Genomic DNA, 26,068 nt, shown 5'->3' on the forward strand with positions numbered 1-26,068 from the left:
TCACGGTTCGGTACGTACCTCGGTTTTAAAGTCACGATTCGGTACGTTTTCGATACAGCAAAAAGAAAGAAATACCAGAGAAATTTCAATAAGTGTGATTTTTAAGTGTGAGTTTTCCTAGATCTTGAAACTTTCAGGTTTATAAATGGGGGTCATCTTTGAAGGATGAACAAATAATGTTTTGGTCATCACATTAAAAATAACATTTAAATATTTATTTATATAATATTTGAATTTTGAAGTGCTGGAAAAAGATGTGTGAAGTACTTGAAAGCATTTCACCATTCCAGCCAAACCAGTTCCAGTTAGTGTTACTATATTAAATCCATGGTGAATGTTGCTGGTCTGTGGACGAAAGTATTACTAGTTCATTCACGGCACAATGTTTCTCCTGGTTTCCATGACAGCGCTGTTTGATCTAATAGAGATCTACGGTTAATAACGGAGAAATGTGAATGCATCTCACTAGATCTCGCAGCGATGTTATTACCTCAGTGGCGAATTCAAATGTTTTCTTTACCGGATCTCTTAGCGCGGTGTGGTAACAGTGTTGCTTGATCGAGATCGGCTCGCGCTGCACAGATGTTGCTGGTCCGAACTGATAAACGATCCATGAAGCACATAACGAGTAGTTTCGTTCTGTTTTCATTACGCTTGCGATTTGATGTTGCGCAACGTTGTGTTGGCCGCGTCAGCACGAATTTTGCCGGCAGGAAAAATGGTCCAAGCAATCGTTCGGTTTGTATGCGTACCGAACCGGAAGCCTCGAACCGAAACGGTTCAATACGAATACATGTACCGTTACACCCCTAATATATATATATATATATGCCAGTTTTTGTACCCATGGCATCGGCAGATTGTAATGTCAAGCCCTGATTCAGTAGGATATACTAGGATCCAGAATTGGATGTAAATGTATTGTTTATTCCATTATAAAATTCTTCAAATGTCTTTTTTCCACAGGTGGTCATGGTGTTGAGAACACCGGTGGAGATAAAGTGCGTATCTTCAGGGCAGAGAAGCAGTACGCCATCACCTCAGGAAAGTGGTACTTTGAGTTTGAGGCCGTAACCACAGGAGAGATGAGGGTGGGCTGGGCTCGACCGAACGTCCGCTCTGATGTCGAGCTTGGTTCTGATGAGCTGGCCTATGTCTTTAATGGAAACAGGGTCAGTGATGTCATATTCATCTAACTCTGCTGTGTCATATGGTAACAGGCTGTGGGACATCTTTCCAGCTAATTGGATTGTGTGCCGCACAAGCTATTTTGTATAGCTGCAATAAAAGCTAAATTACTCTCGTTTGCTGTCCCTGCAGGCTCAGCGATGGCACGTTGGTAATGACCCGTTTGGTCGTCAGTGGCAGTCTGGTGATGTGGTCGGTTGCATGATAGACCTCACTGATATGAACATCATGTTCACTCTTAACGGAGAGATGCTGATCAGCGATTCTGGCTCTGAAATGGCCTTCAAAGACATCGAGCCTGGAGAAGGTGAGGATTTGGGCTATAACGTTGTAGTTTTTTGAGGTAATGTGTATTTTTAACCCTAAAACCGTATTCTGGACAAATGTGGGCAAAATAGTTTGATTTATTTTAAAAAAATACTTCATTTGAGCAGCACAAGACTTGGCTACTTTTCCTAAGTTTGCCTCCTGAACACACACAATTTTTTTTTTTACTCAATTCTACAATGTTAAGTGGGTGGGAAAAAAAAAACTCCTTAATCTTGTATTTGGGTCAAAAATGGGCACCCATAGAAATGAATGGGAAAAACTGTAATTGAGAGCATTCAAAAATAACCCAAAGTCACTTCATCTTCAGGTTTTAGCTCTAAGAACTTATTGGAATGATATTTTAATGTAGTTAAAAAAAATAAAACATAAAAATAAGAATAATTTACATAGAAAATATGGTGCTTTTTGAAGTAAATACATTCAAAAATACCCCCAAAATAAAACAAAAACACCATAAATGGATAAGACAAAACTTTATCGAAGACAATGATATAGCATTTATAATAAATAAAAATTAGGATCGCACCTGAGTCCTCTGTGCCCACATTTGTCCACAATTACAGGATTAAGGGCTATAAAGTGAATACGGTTTGAGGGCTACATAAGCTTTGTCGGTCAGGAAATGTCTGTAGTTATTTTTTTGAGTCTCAAGAGGTTTGTTTCCACAGACTCAGATCAATCCTAGTCTGGGATTTAAAAAGATGTCTAATTGAAATTCAGTTCTGATTGAATAGCGTTTTTTAGTATTAAGGAAAAAGGATTTAAGGTATTAAATGGATGATTCACACAGAATTGAAAATACTCATCATTTACTTTCACTCTCCTGTTGTTCCAAACCAAATTTCAATCTTCCATGAAACAAAATATTAATTTCTGAATAATAGACTGGCTTGGCAGCAACCTAAAGGTATCATAAAGACTGTCCATATGATTAATGTGCCATATTTTAAGTTGTAAAGCCATTCAATAGCATATTTCAATATACAAATTTAATAGCAAAATCTGGCACCTTAGATGTTGTTTGTATTTTTGGTATTCGTATTAATGGTGTTTGGCATCAAATGGGGTCAACATGCAGCTTTAGTCACAATAGGATATGTAAAATGTATATTTTATACATATGCTGCGTGCACACCATGTTGTAATTAATGTAATTATGAGATGACAACACGTGACGTTCTACTCTTTTATACTTTTATACGAAATTATACGGTTCTGTAGCAGCACTATCAATACCAAATTGAGTACAAGTTGGAGCTCTCAGAAAATTCCCAGTTTCCCAGTTGTAATTATGAGTTGTAATCTGGTAATTATGGTAATTTATGATGGCATGAATGCAACAATATACTGCGATTTATTACTCTTTTTTTTTTTTTTTTTACTGCAAAAGGCCCCAGAGGAACTGATTTAATTTCAGCTTTGCAGTTCATAGCTAAAGCTAACACTAGCACCATTACCAGAGTCCTTATACGACACAATATAAAAACTCACAATATTGTATTGTAAGTATTGTAATTACATGTATAGCTATTTATTACCTTTGTTTAACTGCAAATGTCCCCAAAAAGAAGCTGATTTATCTAAGGAAGCTGTCTTTATCTAAAGCTAGCCCTATCTCTGAATGATCTAGTGTGAGGTGAGTCATAGTATTTTATCATCATCATGTACTGTATGTGTCATATATCCATCACCTTTGTCCCATCCTTGTTAAAAAAAATTCTAAATAAGTCCATACGTTGTATTCGAAAGTGGGTTATTTCTTTCTCTGACGACTCCATCTTGGTTTTTCTAACTTGCACACTAACTATCTCCTCTGACCTCACCAGAAAACAACAACAACAACACTATAGTAGTGGACTGAAAAAACAGTAGATTTTGTTATTCTACTATCATTAAAAGAGAATAAAAGACCAATAATGGATATATTGTATTTGTAAAACAATATTCCCATGCATAATATCTCTTTTCAATGTTGTATCGATTTTGTTTTCCCCACCTTTGCTATAAATCAGCCTCTTTTCTTTATTTTTCTCTCTCCAGGTTTCATTCCAGTCTGCATGTTGGGTCTTTCTCAGGTTGGCCGTATAAACCTAGGTCAGAATGTTAGCAGCCTACGCTACTTCGCCATCTGTGGGCTCCAAGAGGGCTTCGAGCCATTCGCCATCAACATGAAGAGAGACATCACGATGTGGTTCAGTAAGAGCCTGCCTCAGTTTGTCCCAGTTTCCACCGAGCACAACCACATTGAGGTACTTGAGGAATCTTTGCTGCAGGTTTTGATCCCCAAATCCGATTTTCTGACTATATCCGATTTTTACACTTACTTTTAAAAGTTACCCGTATCTGTTTTTTGCATTTACACTATACACTCCTGAAACTACCAAATGTAGACTTTCTGACCTGGAAAAGGGAGTAAAACAGCACGAAATGCAATGGATGCAGATGCGAATAAAATTATCCAGTGTTTTACTTTCCACAATATTTTGAAAAGTCATCAGCAAAACATTGGTCTCGTATGGTGGAGAAAAAAGAGGAGAGCCCTTGTCTGCAGCTTGGCCTGTCACCCAAAATGCCTTGAAGCTTTTTATCAGGGCTGGGTAATAAATATCGATTTCTCGATATTAATCGATTCTCATTTTTACGAACCGATCTCGATTCTTAAAATCTCAAGAATCAATTAGTCGTCCTGTTTTCATTTGATGAATGAGTTGAACATTGTAGCACCAATAAATCGCAATAATCTTTGTGCTTTGTGACTATTATTATGAAACAAAGTCTCAAATTTCGAATTACATCCATTTTCTTATGAAATTCAAAAACATAAATACCGTTTTGGTGCTGTGGCGTGAGATCGCTCAGCTCAAGAGAAGATGAATGAGCATCTGAAAGTGTGTTAAAAAATAGAGTACAACTTATCGAAATCCATATCATGTAACGTGGTATCGCCCAATCAGTGTTTCATCCGTGTAAAGAAGTCAGTTAAACAGCTTGTAAACAATGTCACATTTACCTCAGAAAAACCATGTGACCATAAACTAGTCAGCAAGAAAAATTAACTAGAGAGGAGAATTTTGCTAAATACATGCACCATATTACATATTCATTATAATTTTTAATGTTCGTCCATAATGAATAAGTCTGGCGAGTTTTTATGACAGCCACCATTTAAATGTTTATATTTCATATAACTTTCTTATTATACAAATAAATAAAAGTGTGATTTAAGTGTTTGTATAGCTGCAAATCAGTTCATTTTTACCTTCAACATCAATAGTAGGCTAATGGAGCCTAGTAGGCTACAACTACGGTTTTTATCTTTGTTTATACTCTGTAGCGCTTTGGGATTGTTTTTAACTATGAAAAGTGCTTTACAAATAAAATGTATAACTGACTCCCATAGTTTACAGCATTAGTTATGAGATTTGTTTTCCTTGAAAAAATTTGCCATGTATTGTACCTAATGTCCAAAATAATCAATATTGAATCGAATTGTAATTGAATCGAATTGCAAGCTTGTGAATCGAATTGTAAAATTTGTGTCAAAACCCAACCGATTCATATATGAGTGAGGCCTGAATCCGATCTGAGAACGTTTTTTTCCTGCTTACTCGTTCTCCGGTCATATCCGATCTGTGCCACATGAAAGGAAAAAGTGGGTCACTTGAACCATGCAGTGTAAATGGGGCCTTTATGTGACATTTAATTGAGTTTAGAGTTTATGGACCGGCTTTATTGTCCTTTATTGTGACCTGTAGGTCTCTCGTGTGGATGGAACCGTAGACAGCGCCCCCTGTCTGAAAATAACACACAAGACTTTCGGATCCCAAAACTCCAACACAGACATGCTGTTCTTCAGACTGAGCATGCCTGTAGAGTTCGACCTGATCTTCAAGGTCACCGCCGGCGCCACTCCCCTCACTCGGACCCTCACCATCCCTGAGGATCAGGTGCTGGAGGTGGACCCCGACTCTGAATTTGAGCTGCTGAAAAAGTCAGCCAGTCGCAAAGAGCAGGAGGAGAAGGAAAAGGAGCCGTCCGTGCCCAAAGACATCCCAAGCAGTAAAGAAAACGACAAAGACACTGCATCCGAGAAAGGAAAAAAGAAAGGGTGAGAACCGAGGACTTTTATAGGGTGGTAACACTTTACAATAAGGTTCATTGGTTAAAATTAAAGGGGTAGTTCACTTTTCAAAAAACTTTTTCTGATAATTTACTCCCATGTCATCCAAGATGTCCATGTCTTTCTTTCTTCAGTTGAACAGAAATTAAGGTTTTTGATGAAAACATTACAGCATTTTTCTCGATGTAATGGACTTCATTGGGAACCAAACGGGTCAAGGTCCAAAAGACACTTTTGGACGTCTTGCTCTGTTCTGTGATGAGCGTTCGTGACTCTCCTGTTTGAACTCGTTCATCAAAATGAACGAATATTTTTCCGAGTCAATTCGTTCGTTTCGTTGAATGAACCAAATGACTTGGAAAAAGATATGTTCATTTTGATGAACGAGTTCGAACAGGAGAGTCACGAACGAGCAAGGCGAGCATTGGAGCTTATAAAACTTAAACTTTGTTATTTATTTATTAAATGAGCGATCGTTTTGCTTGATAAGACCCTTATTCATCGTCTGGAATCGTTTAAAGCCATTTGAACAGTTTGCAGTTTGCACTGAAACTGTCTTTTGGACCTTGAACCGTTTGGTTCCCAATGAAGTCCATTATATGGAGAAAATCCTGGAATGTTTCCATCAAAAACCTTAATTTCTTTTCGACTGAAAAAGAAAGACATGGACATCTTGGATGACATGGAGTGAGGTAATTATCAGCAAAAGTGAATTACTTCTTTAACTAGCATGACCTAACCACGAGCAATACATTTGTTACTGTATTTGTACATCTTTTTTAATGTTAGTTAATACAAATAAAGCCGTTTGTTCATGTTAGTTCACTGTGCATTAACTAATATTTACAAGATTTTATGCAAATGTTGAAATTAACATTTACAAAGATTAATAATTGCAGTTCAATGAATCTACTAATGAATCTTATTTTAAAGTGTTTTTCCTGTATATACCTTTAGCATACCTTTAAAAAGAGTTCTTGTTACTGAAATAATATAGGCCTACCTCTCTTGTTCTCTACTGATCTGACCACTCAAATGTATTTCCTCAGCTTCCTGTTTAAGGCTAAAAAGGCGGCCATGATTACCCCTCCTCCACCTGCTCCTCTTATGCCCCGTTTGTTTGAGGATGTGGTGCCCGATGACCGCGACGACCCGGAGATTATCCTCAATACGACCACAGTCAGTCTTCATTACGAGATCCGTCATATACGACACGTTCTCTGCTCTTGTTTCCTCACGTCTCCTTCTCTCTCTCTGTCTCCACCGTACAGTACTATTACTCAGTCCGTATCTTCGCCGGGCAAGAACCCAGCGGGGTATGGGTGGGTTGGGTCACCCCTGACTTCCACATGTATGACCTCAACTTCGACCTGTCTAAGGTCCGTACCGTCACTTTGACGGTTGGAGACGACAAGGGCAACATACACGACAGGTGAGATAAAGATTCAGCCGTCATTGAAAAACAAGAAGCTGCAGTGCGGAGAAGCATTTGGTTAAAAATAAATGTTCAGTGTAGTGAGGTGATGTAGGTGAGTATCGATTTTGGTGATGTAAGAGCACTGCACTAGTGGCCTACTTCAGCAACCGACCTTCAGAATCAGTTGGGAGAGATTTTACCTCAGGAATACTAAAACTGAAAAAGTGTAATGCCTATCATTTATAATATGTACAGTATAGTATTTTGGATGTACAGCACATGTTAAAAAAAATGTTCCTCTTGAAAAATAGTGAGAAATTTTTTTTCAGTAAAAAATGTAAGAAGCCTTAAAAAGGTGCATTTATTTGAGAAACAATTTAAAATAATAAATTGTAATTTTTACAATGGGGTTAGAAAAAAACTTAATTTACACTCAATTAAAATTATATAATTACCAAATTATGAAATTTTGCTTCTCAGGTACTATAAATATACATTATTTTAAGATTATTTTTTTTTTAAGGTCTCTTATGCTCACCAAGGATTTCTTTGCTTGAAAATACAGTAAAACCCGTAATATGTTAAAGGTTATTTCAATTTAAAATAATTTTTTATTTCATTTTAATGTATTTTTAAATGTCATTATTTGCTGTAATATCAAAGCTGAATGTTCTCTTGAAAAATAGTTAAAAAAATATTATGGAGAATTTTTTTCTTCTTCTTGTTTTTCAGTAAAAAATGTAAGAAGCCTATAAAAGGTGTATTTATTTGAGGCTATGTTTACACGGAAACGATCTGAAGAAAAAACGCAAAAGTGGCGTTGCGTTATCACTTTTTATTCTGCGTTATTTGTGGGAAATCTGCGTGACGCAAAAGTGTGTGAAATTCTATGTAGTATGAACTCCAGGCAGCTAGGTGGCGATGTGAAGCACTGCCACACAACAACACCAAGTCCGCGCGCATGCGTGCAACCTTCAATGTCTAGCAGACTTTTGCGTTTTTACCCTTTACACGGGAACGCGACGGTGGAACGTTTTTAAGATTTCCACTCCGGAGGCTGGTTTCACTTTTTTGCATTTTTAGGCCCCAAAAACGCCATCGCCGTGTAAACGAAAGGCACTTCTGATGATAAAATATTTTTTACGTTTTCACCCGCGAGCGTTCTCGTGTAAACGGGGCCTGAGAAACAAATTAAAATAATAAATTGTAATTTTTTACAATGGGGTTCGAAAAAAATATTAATTCGCACTTAATTAAAAGCCTTTAGATTTAATTTTGCTTCTCAGGTACTGTAAATATCTATTATTTTAAGAATTTTTTGCTCACCAAGGATTTCTTTGCTTTAAAATACAGTAAAAACCGTAATATGTTAAAGGTTATTACAATTTAAAATTTGAATATATTTTTTAATGTAATTATTTGCTGTAATATCAAAGCTGAATGATCCCTCCAGTCACATGATCTTTAAAAAAAATCATTCTAATATGCTGATTTGCTGCTTAAGAAACGTTTCTTATTATTATCAATGCTGAAACCAGTTGTGCTGCTTCATATGTTTTATGAAAAACGTGATTAAGTTAAAAGGAACAGAATTTCTGAAATAAAAATATTCTTTCTCCCCTTCAATAAATAAATTACTTGTTTATTCATGACTTCTAATATCTTGTTGATCAGTATAAGGAGGAGTAACTGCTATATGGTGTGGGGAGGAGAGTTTGGCAGCAGCACTCAACAGAGGTTCAGCCAGGAGGATCTGGTGATTGGTTGCTTGGTGGATCTGGCAACAGGTCTACTGAATTTCACAGCCAATGGGAAGGAGATCAACACTTTCTATCAGGCGAGTGCAGGTCATCTCTTTAAAGGAGCTAGTGGCCCTCAAAAATTCAGTTTTTAACTCCACTTTCCTTAGCTTTGGTACTTAGTTCACCCCAAAATGAAAATGATGTGATTAATCACTCGCCCTCATGTCGTCCCAAGCCCGTAAGACCTCTGTTCATCTTCAGAACACAGTTTAAGATATCTTTCTTTAAGATAGCTTTCTGTTCCTCAATTGGAAATGTACATATTGGAGATGTACACACATCAGAATTTTCATTTTTGGGTGAACTAACCCTTTCACTTCTGAACTGTTAGGAGTGCATGTTGTTCATCTGAACTCATATGTATACATGTGTTCTCTCAGGTCGAGCCCAACACTAAACTGTTTCCAGCTGTGTTTGTATTGCCAGGCAGCCAGAATTTGCTGCAGCTGGAGCTTGGAAAACTAAAGGTCAGCTTTATCCTTTGCTTCCGACCTTGAAGCCATTAGCTTTCTTTTAGAAGTAGTGTTTTAGTTACATGTCTCAATTTTTTCTCCATCCTACAGAATATCATGCCTCTTTCAGCGGCCATGTTCCATAGTGAGCGCAAGAACTCGGTTCCCCAGTGTCCTCCTCGGCTCGATGTTCAGATGCTGACCCCTGTGATCTGGAGCAGGATGCCCAACCACTTCCTGAATCCACAAGTGGGGCGGGTGAGCGAAAGGCACGGATGGATGGTGGAATGTACAGATCCTCTCACCATGATGGCTCTGCATATACCTGAAGAGAACAGGTACAGTAGGACGACTTTTTTTCACTGAAATGGTCGTTATAAAAACATGCTCATGAAGTACCCATCTATATTCCTACCTATCAATTACCCAGAACACCCTAGCACATCTTTTGTTCATTTTTTTTTCATGTGCCCTCACAAACCTAAATCAAAATAACTTCTCCTCCCTCTTGCCTCTACCTCTTGTCTTCTCTGATGATGTGTTTGCTGGCACATGGGGAGAAAAACCCATCACTCACCCATGACTTCACAGCAATAGCAAACCACGATGATCCAATCAAATCCCTTTCTACATTTTATCACTCGGTTATATGTCACAATAAGCAAGAAAAACACATATTCGGTTTAATGCTGACTTTAAACTACTTCAAACCAGTGGTGTGCGGTGATGTTTTAAAATGAGGAGGAAAAGTCCTCTTTTATATATATGTATTTATACTTTTATGTCCCTGTTACACTTAATTTTTCAGGTTAAATAAACCAAATACAATACAATATGTTTTTTATTACACTAACTATGTAATGTTCTATTTATTAACACCAAGTACAAATTTCTTCAAGTTAGTGTTTTTACTTTTATACCAAAAACAATAACTAAAGGAAGTAAGAATTTAAACAATATATATTATTTGTGAATTAATGTTCAGCTAGTCTATTTAAAGGGATAGTTCACTTTGAAATTAATTTTTGATATGTTTTAGCTTACCTCAAGGGCATCCAAGACTATCTGTCAGTCATATAATGGAGGTCTATGGTCACCACCTCAAAGAGCATGCACAGAGAAGTCCAGATTAATCATGATTAAATGACTCGTTATATTACATTATATGACATTTACGAGTCATTAAATCATGTTTAATTTGGACTTCTCTGTGCATGCTCTTTGAGGTGGTGACCATAGACCTCCATTATATGACTGACAGACAAGAACTGGTTTCACTGTTGGACATTGTTACATAAGAGAAATGAGTGACTTTTACTCTTTTTAATGTCACATTTTGTAATATTTCTGTTGTTTTATTTTTGTAAATCTATTTTTTTGTTGCCTCCTTGAAGGAAACGCCCCTTGTTTAAACTTTCTGGCCAGGCTTCCATTTACAGCATCTAGTATTTTTGTCTAATTATGTATTGTTTGATATTTTCCTCTCATATGCAGGTGTATCGACGTCCTGGAACTGTCTGAGCAGCACGACTTGCTGAAGTTCCACTATCACACCCTGATGCTTTATTGTGCCGTGTGTGCGTTGGGCAACAACCGTGTGGCCCATGCCCTCTGCAGCCACGTGGACGAATCCCAGCTCTTCTACGCGATTGAGAACACGTACCTGCCCGGCCCTCTCCGCAGCGGCTACTACGACCTTCTCATCAGTATCCACCTGGAGTCGGCCAAACGCAACCGCTTGGGAACCAACCGCGAGTTCATCATTCCCATGACGGAAGAGACGCTCAGTATTAAGCTTTTCCCAGATGCAGAGACGGCCCATGACCTGCCAGGAGTGGGTCTCACAACCTGCCTCAGACCCAAGCTACACTTCTCCCCCATCAACTTTGTGGGCACCGACCCAGATCTCTACACCCTAAGCCCCATCATCCCTCTGCAGGTACAGTGGGGTCCAATAATCAGTCCCTCCAGAAAAACGTGATTATGCAATCACATGATTTAGAGCATAATCAGCCAAAGTCCGCAAATACGCCGCATAAATTGCCGATATCCTAAGTTCCCGCAATGAGACGTTTCGTTGCTATGATACAGAATATCCGCAGCAGTTTGAATGTTGACAGTTGGTCGGTGTGGTTTAGTCCCGCCCCTCCTCCACTGTGATTGGACGGCTGGGTAAAAAGCGACAGTGATGAGCGCTGCGTTTTATCCAAAGTTGAACATTTTTCAACTTCAGCGACCAGTAAAAAACGGCGGGCGCTCGGCGCTTCAGCGTGAAGAAAAAAAACGCTCAGAGCCTCGGTACGCTCATGGAGTTTAAAAAACGCAACGCTCCCATTGAAGGCAATTGAAAACATACGCCAGGCGTGTGGAAAAACGCTTTGGTGGACACACGGCCTTAATGCTAATCCTAAAGCCCTAGCCTGATCATAACCCTTCTTTTTCACGTGATTTTCCTTTGAGCTTTTCTCTTTTGTAATGTCTCTCAGCCATCTCTCTTTCTACAGTCTTTGTTCAAATCTCCCTCTTGCTCGCTCAGAAATCTCTTACTGTACCAAAAAGTACCAAAAGACAGAGGAGATTGGGGGGTCATGAAACATATAGTGAACAAAAGTGGCAGGTGATTTCTCAGTTAAAGCAGTTAAAGTGTGTTAACCATACCGGATGTATGACGATTATTGTTATAGCATTTTATTGATACAGTATAGTATGAAGAAATGTTTGTATTTTACAGTTGTCGATAGACACTCTCTTTGTTAATATCTACACTCTTTCTGCTTTTACGGGTCAGGAGCTGAAGACCCAGGCTCTTAGCATGCTTACCGAAGCCGTGTTCGATGGCAGCCAGGCCATGCGGGATCCTGTTGGGGGCAGCGTTGAGTTCCACTTCGTTCCCATTCTCAAACTCATCAGCACCCTCCTCATTATGGGCATCTTCAACAATGAAGACGTCAAGCACATTCTCAAGATGATTGATCCCAGTGTGTTCGGGAAGAAAGAGGAGGCGGCAGAGACGGAGGAACCAGGAGAGGAAGCTGCTCCCAAGGAGGAAGGAGAGGAGGTGAAGGAGAAAGAAGAAGCGGCTGAAGACGAGGAAGCCGTGGATGAAGGAGTTGGAGAAGAGGAGGAGGATGAGGAGCTGAAAGCTCTGAAGAAGGAGGGGGAGAGGAAGGAGAAGAGGACGAGAAGGCAGTGGAGGAGAAGGAGGGAGAGAAGGTGGATGGAGAAAAAGCAGAAGAAGAAAAGGAGGTAGAGGAGGTAGGCGAAGAGGTCAAAGAGGAGGAAGAGGAAGCGCCAGAGGAGGGGCTTCTTCAAATGAAGCTGCCAGAGTCTGTAAAACTGCAGGTACATCTATCTATCTATCTATCTATCTATCTATCTATCTATCTATCTATCTATCTATCTATCTATCTATCTATCTATCTATCTATCTATCTATCTATCTATCTATCTATCTATCTATCTATCTATCTATCTCTCCATCTATCTATCTATCTATCTATCTAGTCTCTTCATCTATCTATCTATCTATCTATCTATCTATCTATCTATCTATCTATCTAGTCTCTTCATCTATCTATCTATCTATCTATCTATCTATCTATCTATCTATCTATCTATCTATCTATCTATCTATCTATCTATCTATCTATCTATCTATCTATCTATCTCTCCATCTATCTATCTATCTATCTATCTATCTATCTATCTATCTATCTATCTATCTATCTATCTATCTATCTATCTATCTATCTATCTATCTATCTGTCTGTCTGTCTGTCTGTCTGTCTGTCTGTCTGTCTGTCTGTCTGTCTGTCTGTCTGTCTGTCTGTCTGTCTGTCTGTCTGTCTGTCTGTCTATCTATCTATCTATCTATCTATTCTCTCTATCTATCTATCTATCTATCTATCTATCTATCTATCTATCTATCTATCTATCTATCTATCTATCTATCTATCTATCTATCTATCTATCTATCTATCTATCTATCTATCTATCTATCTATCTGTCTATCTTTCTGTCTATCTGTCTGTCTATCTAGTCTCTTCATCTATCTATCTATCATCTATCTATCTATCTATCTATCTATCTATCTATCTATCTATCTATCTATCTATCTATCTATCTATCTATCTATCTATCTAGTCTCTTCATCTATCTATCTATCTATCTATCTATCTATCTATCTATCTATCTATCTATCTATCTATCTATCTATCTATCTATCTATCTATCTATCTATCTATCTATCTATCTATCTATCTAGTCTCTCCATCTATCTATCTATCTATCTATCTATCTATCTATCTATCTATCTATCTATCTATCTATCTATCTATCTATCTATCTATCTATCTATCTATCTATCTATCTATCTATCTATCTATCTATCTATCTATCTATCTATCTAGTCTCTTCATCTATCTATCTATCTAGTCTCTTCATCTATCTATTTATCATCCATCCATCCATCCATCCATCCATCCATCCATCCATCCATCCATCCATCCATCCAGTCTCTTTATCTATCTATCTATCTATCTATCTATCTATCTATCTATCTATCTATCTATCTATCTATCTATCTATCTATCTATCTATCTATCTATCTATCTATCTAGTCTATCTAGTCTATCTATCTATCTATCTATCTATCTATCTATCTATCTATCTATCTATCTATCTATCTATCTATCTATCTATCCATCCATCTATCTATCTAGTCTTTCCATCCATCTATTTATCATCCATCTATCTATCCATCCATCTATTTATCATCCATCTATCTATCCATCTATCTATTATGTCCATTTTTCTAGTTTGTCCTGTTTATAATACTGTCTTTGCCTGTCTCTCCCCCTCTTTTAGATGTGTACCCTTCTACAGTATTTCTGTGACTGTGAGCTCAGACACCGAGTTGAGGCTATTTTGGCTTTCTCTGATAATTTCGTAATTGAGATCCAGTCAAACCAGCGTGAACGATATAAAATTCTAATGAGAGCATTTAGTATGTCGGCTGCAGAAACCGCTCGCAGGACCAGAGAGTTTCGCTCTCCTCCTCAGGAACAAGTATGAGACACACTTCTACTTTAAACTCTTCTTTAAACACACACACACATGATTTTAACTGGTATACACTAACTATGAGTATATGTGTAGGTTTTCCTGTTGACTAACTTCAAGCACAGCCCAGATGAAGAAGATTGCCCCGTGCCAGAGGAAGTGAGGGAAACCCTGCAGAATTTCCACAATGACCTCCTAAATCACTGCGGTCAGTGTTCAAAACATCTCACAAAATTACTGTACGGCCACATTACAACACCAAGCATCTGCTGTTGCAAAATCACCTTGTGATCAAACTTATTCAGTTCTTCTGAGGATTCAAAAAAAAAAAAAAAAAGATGACACACGAACATTATAAAGAAGACGCAAGCCTCGTTCAGACGCTGATATTTAGCAAGTGTGAACAGCAAAAAAATCACATTTGAGCTGCATTCATATGTGGTTCGAAATCCTATTCAAATCACGTTTCTGGAAATCAGTTTCAGTCTGACTCCTCTAAATGAATTTCACTTGGTTTGTCACTTTCTCACGCCACGTAAATCATGTCATATCAAAATGATCCCCGTTCACACGGATCCACAAAAACGACACAAAACACAGTATTATGCATGCCAGACAAGTAGTTGCAATGTCACTTTGTGAAGTAAGACTACGTACCTAAGCACACACACATTCAAACTAGCATGCCTATAGACTAAACACGAAATACATACTGTCACCATTTTCACAGATTCGCGTCTGTGAAGATTAGAGACAGCAGATAGATAAATGATACTGGAGATGATAACAATATCGGTTTCAGTAACTTGTCACCAAAACGTTGTGTAAGTTAACGGCCAAAACACATGAAAGTCACAATTTAACATAAAAACCAATGCAATTTTTTTTGGGAAAACGAAAGTGTGCCACACAAATGAGATCTGAACAGTTTCGATACACATTGTGGAGATTTACAATCAGATTTCATATTGCGAATCTTGCCTTATTGACTAACCAAAATCTGAACTATTTGTTTGTACCACAGGTGTCCACGTTGAAGAAGAAGCGGAGGAGGAACAGGTAGAAGCGTCTCTGAGAGGGAGACTGCTCAGTTTGGTGGAGAAGGTCAAGAACCTTAGGAAGAAAAAGGATGAAGAGGAGCCAGAACCAGAGGAAGAGCCCAAACCTAGTGAGTAAATGTTGTAAAACATCTTGTTCAGATTCATCTCATCTCATGGTTGCATTGCTTTCCTCAACCATACTGTAATGGTTCAGTTGGTCTAACGTTTCTGGACGTCATTGTCTTCCTCAGGTTCTTTACAGGAGCTGATATCCCACACAATGATCCACTGGGCACAGGAGTCTTTTATTCAGAACCCCGAGCTGGTGCGGCTCATGTTCAGTCTTCTCCACCGGCAGTATGACGCACTGGGAGAGCTGATCCGCGCCCTGCCAAAAGCATATGCCATCAACGCTGTGTCCATACAGGACACTATGGCCATGCTGGAGTGCCTGGGTCAGATCCGCTCTCTGCTCATCGTCCAGATGGGCCCGGAAGAGGAGAGGCTTATGATCCAGAGCATCGGGTGGGTACTTCTAAAGACAGGACTTAAAGTGCTTGACATCTCAGTGTATCCCTACAGTTCAAAATTTTGAGGTCGGTAAACTTTTTAAAATTCTGCTCAACAGTAAAAACAATAATATTGTGAAATGTTATCACAATTTAAAATATATATAATACAATTACTCCATTCTTCAGTGTCACATGATCCTTCAAAAATATGCTGATTTGCTCCTTAGATAATCAATGTTAAAGGAGTAGTTCACTTTTAAAAAAACTTTTGCTGATAATTTACTCACCCCCATGTCATCCAAGTTGTCCATGTCATTCTTTCTTCAGTCGAAAAGAAATTAAGGTTTTTGATGAAAACATTCCAGGATTTTCTCCATATAATGGACTTCATTGGGAACCAAACGGTTCAAGGTCCAAAGTGCAAACTGCAAACTGTTCAAAGGGCTTTAAACGATTCCAGATGATAAATAAGGGTCTTATCAAGTGAAACGATCGCTCATTTAATAAATAAATAACAAAGTTTAAGTTTTATAAGCTCAAATGCTCGCCTTGCTCTGTTCTGTGATGCGCGCTCGTGACTCTCCTGTTCGAACTCGTTTATCATATTTTTCTGAGTCATTTGGTTCATTCAACAAACGAAACGAATGAATTGACTCGGAAAAAGATTTGTTCATTTTGAAGAACGAGTTCGAACAGGAGAGTCACGAACGTGCATTGCAGTGCAGACCGTTTGGTTCCCATTGAAGTCCATTATATGGAGAAAAATCCTGGAATGTTTTCATCAAAAACCTTTATTTCTTTTCGACTGAAGAAAGAAAGACATGGACATCTTGGATATGGACATGGGGGTGAGTAAATTAGCAGCAAAAGTTTAAAAAAAAAAAGTGAACTACTCCTCTAAAAACAGTTGTGCTGATAGAAAGTTCGGTTTATTTAAAAAATACAACTTTTGTTCTGAATGTCCTGAACTTGTCTCTAGTAATTTGTTATTAGCTGGAAATCTCATCATGTGTGGTATTACAAATGCATTTTGTCTCCTGCCTCGTAGAAACATCATGAACAACAAGTTGTTCTACCAGCACCCTAACCTGATGCGTGCGCTGGGCATGCATGAGACGGTCATGGAGGTTATGGTCAACGTGCTGGGAGGTGGAGGAGACTCGAAGGTGCTTTCCTGTTTTTCTTATACACGTACTGAACATTTAAAACTGTTATTCCTAGACGAGGATCCCACTCTGCAATTGAAACTAAAGGGAAACAATCATTTTTATTTTTCTCTGTTTATAGGAAATTCGATTCCCGCAAATGGTGACCAATTGCTGTCGCTTCCTGTGCTACTTCTGCAGGATCAGCCGTCAGAACCAGCGCTCCATGTTCGACCACCTCTCGTACCTGCTGCAGAACAGTGGCATTGGACTGGGTCGGTAAAATTTATCTGATGCAGATAGCATATTTTTTATTATTGTTGAGGTCCATTCACACCAAGAATGAAAATTATAACAATAACTAGGATAGGGTAGGGTGGATAAGGTGGATTCTGATTGGCTGGCACTGCCTGGCAATGTTTTTTATCATTAGTTAACTTGGGAAAAATTATCAATTTGGATATAATTATCCAATTATATCATACAGGTACCTCTGTGTTTTGATTGTTATAGCTGTGATGTGGACTTTCCTATTCGGACAGAATTAAAGTGATCATTAAAACATATAGTTTATTGTTATCGTTGGTGTTCGTCTTTTGGGACGCTTTAAAGTAGTGTTTTCCAACCAGAGGTACAGTACTTTAAACCTTGGAAGATACATAGAAAGATTTTGATTTTGGTTTGTTAAATTGATCAAACTTAAATTATCATTTAAAATAAAGGTATTAATTAATATAAAAATTCTGTATTCTTTATTTGGATCCCCAGTAGCTTCCACAAAGTGGTTGCAAATGTTCCTGGGCTCTACAAAACAATACAAGGCTGCACAAAAGCTGTACATATCACCTAACTGTGCTTCTTACGCATTATAGGCTTTTGGTGTTTCCGTTAATTTGAAGTAAAAATACATTCAAAATATATGACAAAAGAAATAATTCAATAATTTAAAGTAGAAGCACTTCAAACAAGCATACATCTACATATTTTAAGCATATATTTATTTACAAATTACTGTATGTTTAGTTTGCTCTGGATTCAGGCTCTTTTGTTGTGCTAGTTTGGTTGAATCTTTGTGTGATACCTTTGACCATAGCATAATAATTCTTCTTAAACGTCTTAAATGTATGGTAGGTATCCAGGGCACTGCACTACTATTGTGGTTTGCTTCTTACCTCAAGAATAGGACTTTTTGTGTAAATTTGGGCAATTTTTCCTCATTTAACTGCTTCTCTTTTATGTGGTGTGCCCCAGGGATCCATTTTGGGACCTTTATTGTTTTCCCGTTATATGCTTCCTTTGGTCTACATTTTTCAGAACTATAACAATTCCGTTTTATCTTCTAGTTAGGCTTGATATACCACTTTGATTCAGTGTTTTATTGAAATGCATAAATTATATTTAGAGTTAGAAGAAAAATTGCAGCTTAATGAGGATAAAAATTGATTTTAGTTTGTCCTGCAAATTCTTCGCCTTTTTTGAAAGCCTGGTTTCGTCCACTCTCTTAAATTAAACTTAAATTAAAAACTTTTGAGTGATCTTTGACCCTTCACTATATTTTTTGATAAACAAATGAATGTCATTATTAAAGGAAACTTTTTCCATTTGAGATCTTGATTGGAGATCTTGTATTGCAAAATTGAAACATCTTTCATGCAAAGATTTAGAAGTAGTGATTCACGCACTTGTGACTTCACGATTCGCTTATTGCAATTCCCTCAATCGTCATTATGTTGCTTGCAAGTTGTACGAAAGGCAGCCACAAGAGTTTTGACTGGGTCTAAAAAGAGGGACCAAATTTCCCTTATTCAAGCATCCCTTTATTGGCTTTCTGTTAAATTCAGGGTTTATTTTACCTTAAAGGGTTAGTTCACCCAAAAATGAAAATTAAGTCATTAATTACTCACCCCCATGCTGTACCAACCCCGTAAGACCTTCGTTCGTCTTCGGAACACAAATGAAGATATTTTTGATTAAATTTGAGAGCTGTATAACTACCACATTGGCTCCTAAGGGACTGCCTCTTGACGGCCCAGAAAGTCAATGAAGAAAATGTTTAAATATCCCAAGTGACTACCGTGGCTCAACTATATGTTTATCAAGCGACGCGAATACTTTTTGTGCGAAAAAACAAACAAAAATAACGAGTTTATTCGACTATTTCTTTTCTTCCTTGTAGGCCAGAACGAGACTTCCTTATAGATTTCCACGACGCATGCGCGAGAATTGCGATCTGAAGTAGTGAAGCTGGTGTGAGCAGATCGCAAATCTCGCGCATGCGTCGTGGAAATCTAAGGAAGTCTCGTTCTGGCCTACAAGGAAGAAAAGAAATAGTCGAATAAACTCGTTATTTTTGTTTGTTTTTTCGCACAAAAAGTATTCGCGTCGCTTGATAAACATATAGTTGAGCCACTGTAGTCACTTGGGATATTTAAACATTTTCTTCATTGACTTTTTGGGCCGTCAAGAGGCAGTCCCTTAGGAGCCAATGTGGTAGTTATACAGCTCTCAAATTTAATCAAAAATATCTTCATTTGTGTTCCGAAGACGAACGAAGGTCTTAAGGGGTTGGTACAGCATGGGGGTGAGTAATTAATGACTTAATTTTCATTTTTGGGTGAACTAACCCTTTAAATATAATAAAATACACCATCAGTCGTAGATTTAATTTGGACTATGCCGACAATCATTTGATTTTTCCAATGAATCACTTAACACTGGTTAGTTTTAATCTAAATTATATTAAAATAAAACAATTTAGACCTTAGTATTACTTTTTTTTATTTTTTTTATTAAATTTGTTTGTGTATGTCTTTTTAGGGATGCGTGGATCTACTCCTCTGGATGTTGCTGCCGCGTCCTGCATTGACAACAATGAGCTTGCCCTGGCTCTTCAAGAGCAAGACCTTGAGATGGTAATGCTCAGAAGTCAGAACTAATTTTTGTATTTATGATACTGGGCCCTATTTTAACGAAAGCACAAGGGCAAAGTAACTTTGTGGGTGGATCTCGGCGCTGTTGCTATTTAACCGGCGGGATAAATGTCTCTTGCGCTCGACGCAAATCTAAAAGGGGTTGGTCTGAAGTAGCTTCATTATTCATAGGTGTGGTTTGGGCGTAACGGGAAATAAACCAATAAGAGCGTCATATCACATTCCCTTTAAGAGCGTGATGAGCGAGGTGCGCTTGTTCCAATACCATTATAACAGCGCATTTACCAGACACGCTTCACAATCAGTTCACAGCCGAGGAGATCGATGTTCTCGTCAGGGCCGTAAAAGAAAGAGAAGTGACATTAGGAATGGGACAAACCCACCCAAATTAGCTTTGGTTAAACATGTATATGATAATTTGGGTAAATGTGTAAGCTTTATGCCTATTTTTCCCATCGTCATGAACACAACAATGATTTCCCTCGTGTTTTAATAGTTTTCCTTATAATAATGTATCATTTGCAAAAAGTAAAATGCATCTGTGTAAATGAGAGGATCATCTACAGTGTATGCGTGTTGTTCACACTCTGTATTATGGCCAAGCATGCGCGCTTAAAATAGCATTATGAACAACACACAATGTTTTCTGGAACTGCAAAATAGCACCAGGGGTTGTTTGCGCCAAAACACGCCGACCCAAAAGTTCATTCCCTAGTTTGCCAGCGTACATCTGTGGAGGGAAAAGTCCGCTTTGCACGGGTGTAAAATACGAATGATACAGCGTACAAAGTCAATTGCGCTGGGTGCACCACTACATAAAAATTCATTGGTTCATTGTGCTACCCAGGTGGTGACATATCTGGCTGGCTGTGGCCTTCGGATGTGCCCCATGCTGCTGTCTAAAGGCTACCCTGATATAGGATGGAATCCAAGTGGAGGAGAGAGATATCTAGACTTCCTGCGCTTCGCAGTGTTTGTAAATGGTCAGCATGTCTAGTGTAATTCTGACTCTTGAGTCCTGTGTTTTTAAGGCATTCTTAATGAAACGTTGTGTTTTTGTCTCCTCCTGCAGGTGAGAGCGTAGAGGAGAACGCTAATGTGGTTGTTCGTCTGTTGATTCGTCGGCCTGAGTGCTTTGGCCCCGCGCTGAGAGGAGAGGGTGGCGCGGGTCTGTTAGCTGCCATCGAGGAGGCCATTAAGATCTCCGAGGATCCTGCCCGGGATGGGCCGACTCCTAAAAAGGACAGACGTTTTATGTAAGATGCTTCAGTGAAAGTGAATGCTTGCTATTTAAACAGTTTGCCATAATTAATTTGTATCCCTTGTGATTGGTTCACAGGTTTGGAGGGGAGGAGCAGCATGAGGAGAACAGAGTGCATCTTGGAAATGCTATCATGTCATTTTACTGTGCCCTTATTGACTTGCTGGGTCGCTGCGCTCCTGAGATGCATGTAAGTATAACAACTTCATAATTTACCAGTGAAGACCATGACAAATGTAAAGTTTGTAAACAGGAATCATTCAACCGTTTTTAAAAAAGAAGTCTCTTCTGCTCACCATGGCTGAAAAAAAATTAAAACAGTAAAATATTTTTACAATTCAAATATTAAAAATGTTTTAAAAATAAATGTATTCCTATTATAAAAGCTGGATTTTCATTATTCACATCATCATTACTCCAGTCTTCAGTGTCACATGATCCTTTAGAAATCATTCTAATATGATGATTTGATGTTCAAGAAACATTTATAATAATTTTACTATTGAAAACAGCTTAATATTGTTGTGGAAACTGTAATACATTTTTTTCAGGATTCTTTGATGAATCGAAAGTTAAAAAAACACCATTTATTTGAAAGAGATATATTTTGTGGCATTATTAACATATGAAGAGTTCAGATGCAAAAGCCTCTAAATACCATTTGAAATTTTCTTGTTTAATGATGATTTTTATCAAACTTGTATATTTAAGTTCAGTAATTTCACTTAAATAACAATTAATAGGTAATTATCATTGCCATTTAAGTGAAATCACTGAACTTAAATATACAAGCTTGATAAAAATCATCATTAAAGAAGAAAATTTAAAATGGCATTTAGAGGCTTTTGCATCTGAACTCTTCATATTTACTCTCACTGTTGATCAATTTATTTAATCACTGCTGAATACAAGTATTAATTTTTATCTTACTGGCCCCAAACTTTTGAACAGTAGTGTTTAAGATGAAGGTCACATTCTTTACCCACAGCTGATCCAAGCCGGGAAAGGCGAAGCTTTGAGAATCAGAGCCATCTTGAGGTCTCTCGTGCCCATTGAAGACCTGGTGGGAGTCATCAGCCTTTCTGTTCAGATCCCCACCTTAGGCAAAGGTACACCAGATTTTATTGTAAAAAAGGCCAAAAAATGTCAAATCAACATTTTGGTCTTTCTTACAACTTGTACTCAAACTGGCTTCCTTAAAACTCTGGTTTTGTCTGTGATACTTTTTTTTATAGATAGTCAGATCGTTGAGCCAAAAATGTCAGCGAGTTTCGTGCCAGACCACAAAGCCTCCATGGTGCTTTTCCTGGACCGAGTGTACGGCATTGATAACCAGGACTTCCTGTTGCATGTGCTAGAGGTCGGCTTCCTGCCAGATATGAGAGCTGCGGCCTCTCTAGATACGGTGAGCCCTTAATACTGTCAATCATATTTCATCACCATCTTTCATAATATAATATATGTAATGAGTATACCCTGTTCTGTTGTTTTCAGTGTTTTTGTCTCTGAACTGTGACCTAGTTTTCCTCAGTCAGTTAGTTATGTGTTATCCTAATCACCTGTTTATTATCTCATTAGTTTCTTAAAGAGTTATTTCACCCAAATATGAAAATTCTGTCATTAAAGACTCTCCCTCATGTCGTCCCAAGCCTGTAAGACCTACAGTTTAAGATATTTCAGATTGAGTCTTTCTGTCCCTCCTTTGGAAATGTGTGTACGGTACTGTCCTTGTCCAGAAAGTTAATAAAGACATCCTCAAAGTAGTCCAGTGGGTTAGTTACAATGTTTTGAAGCATTGGCATGGGGTACTTTCCATAAGATCATCTTTCAATGCAAATCAAACCAGCTACTAGGCTAACTGAAGTAAAACCATGCCAATGTCTAGGTGTGGTGGAAGGTGTGTGATGATGTGGGTCTATTTTAATTCCAAAGGCCAAGGGAACTTTATGAGGATGCATATTATCCTGGATCCATGAAATAACTGGCTTTTAAAAATAAAAATCTGCCTGACTCTATGGGAATTTAACATTTAACCTGTATTTTAAGGAGAAACGTTTATTTATTTATGATACATTATTCATTCACAAAGAAAATTTGTGTCCTTAAAGGTTGGAGTTTTCCTCATTTTTTCGAATTCAATATCCAAAAGATGATTTTTTTAAGGCAACTTTAGCATGGGGATCACTGTATGTCGCATATTTGACTTCATTCTCACCTAATAATTCTTAAAACTACATTCCGTGACACAACAACAGTACCATTTGTAAAATGATGGTAGTTTGCTCGTCCTCCATGAGAAATGCTGCGAGTTGTAATATAATAACAGCACTGTGATGTTAATTGTAATGTCCCTCCAGTTGGCGTTTAGCACCACAGAGATGGCTCTGGCTCTGAACCGTTACCTGTGCTCAGCTGTGTTGCCTCTGCTCACCAAGTGTGCCCCACTGTTCGCTGGCACTGAACACCGTGCCATCATGATCGACTCTATGCTGCACACCATCTACAGGCTGTCCCGTGGCCGTGCACTTACCAAGGCCCAGCGGGACGTCATCGAGGACTGCCTTATGTCTCTTGTCAAGTTAGTTATCACTCTGTACTGACATCAGCACTAGAAAATCAGCACATTCACAATATTGAAGCTAATAAAGTTACGTTTGTGAACTTTAGGTATCTGCGGCCATCAATGTTGCAGCATCTGTTGAGAAGGCTGGTGTTTGACGTGCCAATCTTAAACGAGTACGCCAAGATGCCCCTAAAGGTATGCAAGTGTAGTCATTTTTATCTTATTATCATATTTCTGTGGCAGTGTAATTTAGCTGATCCTGTTTCTTTTTAGTTGTTGACCAACCACTATGAGCGCTGCTGGAAGTATTATTGCCTGCCGAATGGATGGGCGAACTTTGGAGTCTCATCAGAGGAGGAGTTGCATCTGTCTCGCAAACTCTTCTGGGGCATCTTTGAGTCCCTCGCGCACAAGGTTTGGCAAAAACAAACACGATTTAACGGATGAATTATTAATGAGAAATGAGCACTTACAGTTCTTGGCATCTCATCTCTGCAGAAATTTGATGCAGAGCTGTTTAAGATCGCCATGCCCTGCATCTGCGCCATAGCGGGTGCCATCCCTCCGGACTACGTGGATGCTAGCTATTCGTCTATGACTGAGAAGAAAGCATCTGTCGACGCTGAGGGCAACTTTGACCCCAAACCAGTGGAGACAACCAAGTGAGAAAACAATTAGCTATAGTTCAATGTACATTTACGTGTAATGCATTTTAAATATATGTATTCCATGGATGGAGACGATAGCGTGGACCATACCTTCTGGTCGATAATTGGTCATGCATGTTTCAGAGGGAAGCAGTATGAAGCAGCAACATGCCATCTTCCCAAATATGTTATGAGAAGCATTTGTAAATATCTCAACAAAAAAGAAGCTTTAATGGTGCAGAAAGGGATTTCTGAGAAACACTGTTGATAGTTGAAATCAACCAAAATATACGAACACACAATGCAAGATTGGCTGTCACTTTATCATAGCTGAAGCCAAGCAAAATAATGCTTTTATGACGCATCATGAGTGGACTGCTGTTTGGCTCAGTCTCTCATCCTGCATCATGAGGGGACACACCCCTTACTGCTTTTTGGCTCACGATAGGCTTGTTCGACTTCATGCAGCTCTGCGCAGACCGATCGGTAGCTGACTTGAAGCAGTGCATGCCGGTTAGAAATTTTGTCCGACTTGATGCAGCGCTGACTCCACGTGACTGTGACATATGCCATCAAAGTACCGCGAGAGCAATACGAGAGTAGCCGGAGGACTCCGCCAGCGCAGCTTCTCAAGAGCGGCTGCACGAGCTCTGATGATGTCACAGCTGTTCCACGATTCGCCGGATTCTACGCATGACAACGATCACGTGCGTTTCGTGTTTATTCCCATACATTTAGTTCCACTAAGGCTCACAAATCAGTTTTTTTATAACAGTAAATAGTCTTTTCATGTAGTCGCGATGTTATATTGTATCATGTTTATCATATTATCAAAATAAAACTGATTAAAAAACGTTGACTCCACGTCATTGAATTGGCTTATTTTGAACTTTATTCTAGTTCAAACAGATTCTGTATGAAGCAGTAACCTTTTGAATGAAAATGTGTCTGAAATATCTGTTTATTTGGCAAATGTTGCATTTATTTCACTCAAGCTGTGGTAAAGCATGAAAACACCACGTGAGCGGTCACTACGGGAACCAGAAAGTGTCCGACTTCACGTCTCCGTTTGCAGCTCCTCCCCGTCTGCACGCGGCTAATCTCGCCGATCGGTTGCATCCAGCCGCAGCCGATGTCGAACACACCTTCTCTCTCCTCACCAATCGTGAATGGACACGCCCCTACTGCTGATTGGCTCAATCTCTCTCCCCCGCATCATGAGTGGACACACCCCTACTGCTGATTTGCTCACTCTCTTCCCCAATCATGAATGGACACGCCCCCTACTGCTGATTGGCTCACTCTCTCTCCTCACCAATCATGAGTGGGCACGCCCCTACTGCTGAGTGGCTCAGTCTCTCCTCCCCAATCATGAGTGGACACGCCCCCTACTGCTGATTTGCTCACTCTCTTCCCCAATCATGAATGGACACGCCCCCTACTGCTGATTTGCTCACTATCTTCCCCAATCATGAGTGGACACACCCCCTACTGCTGATTGGCTCAATCTCTCTCCCCCGCATCATGAGTGGACACACCCCCTACTGCTGATTGGCTACAAGTCTGTTATATTGGTCAGTCTGATCGACTTTCAACAGTG

At 38.8% G+C, this 26,068-nt stretch overlaps 1 protein-coding gene across 1 annotated transcript in view; it reads left to right on the forward strand.

Moving 5' to 3' along the window:
* ryr1b (ryanodine receptor 1b (skeletal)) overlaps positions 1-26,068 on the forward strand; it is a 126,852-nt gene that overhangs the window by 38,022 nt on the left and 62,762 nt on the right. The window contains 29 exon segments of the mRNA XM_089116626.1: positions 967-1,172; positions 1,321-1,495; positions 3,559-3,767; positions 5,274-5,626; positions 6,688-6,817; positions 6,910-7,070; positions 8,730-8,892; positions 8,965-8,969; positions 9,189-9,324; positions 9,421-9,647; positions 10,804-11,248; positions 12,098-12,464; positions 12,467-12,651; positions 14,176-14,376; positions 14,467-14,578; positions 15,395-15,538; positions 15,662-15,935; positions 16,971-17,088; positions 17,210-17,342; positions 19,885-19,979; positions 20,845-20,980; positions 21,070-21,253; positions 21,337-21,448; positions 22,247-22,367; positions 22,494-22,663; positions 23,616-23,836; positions 23,926-24,016; positions 24,095-24,235; positions 24,320-24,483. Of these exon segments, the coding sequence (XP_088972752.1) occupies positions 967-1,172; positions 1,321-1,495; positions 3,559-3,767; positions 5,274-5,626; positions 6,688-6,817; positions 6,910-7,070; positions 8,730-8,892; positions 8,965-8,969; positions 9,189-9,324; positions 9,421-9,647; positions 10,804-11,248; positions 12,098-12,464; positions 12,467-12,651; positions 14,176-14,376; positions 14,467-14,578; positions 15,395-15,538; positions 15,662-15,935; positions 16,971-17,088; positions 17,210-17,342; positions 19,885-19,979; positions 20,845-20,980; positions 21,070-21,253; positions 21,337-21,448; positions 22,247-22,367; positions 22,494-22,663; positions 23,616-23,836; positions 23,926-24,016; positions 24,095-24,235; positions 24,320-24,483 (5,179 nt within the window).

Source organism: Pimephales promelas, chromosome 10, assembly GCF_988280905.1.
Source record: "Pimephales promelas chromosome 10, fPimPro1.hap1.1, whole genome shotgun sequence".
Lineage (NCBI taxonomy): Eukaryota > Metazoa > Chordata > Actinopteri > Cypriniformes > Leuciscidae > Pimephales > Pimephales promelas.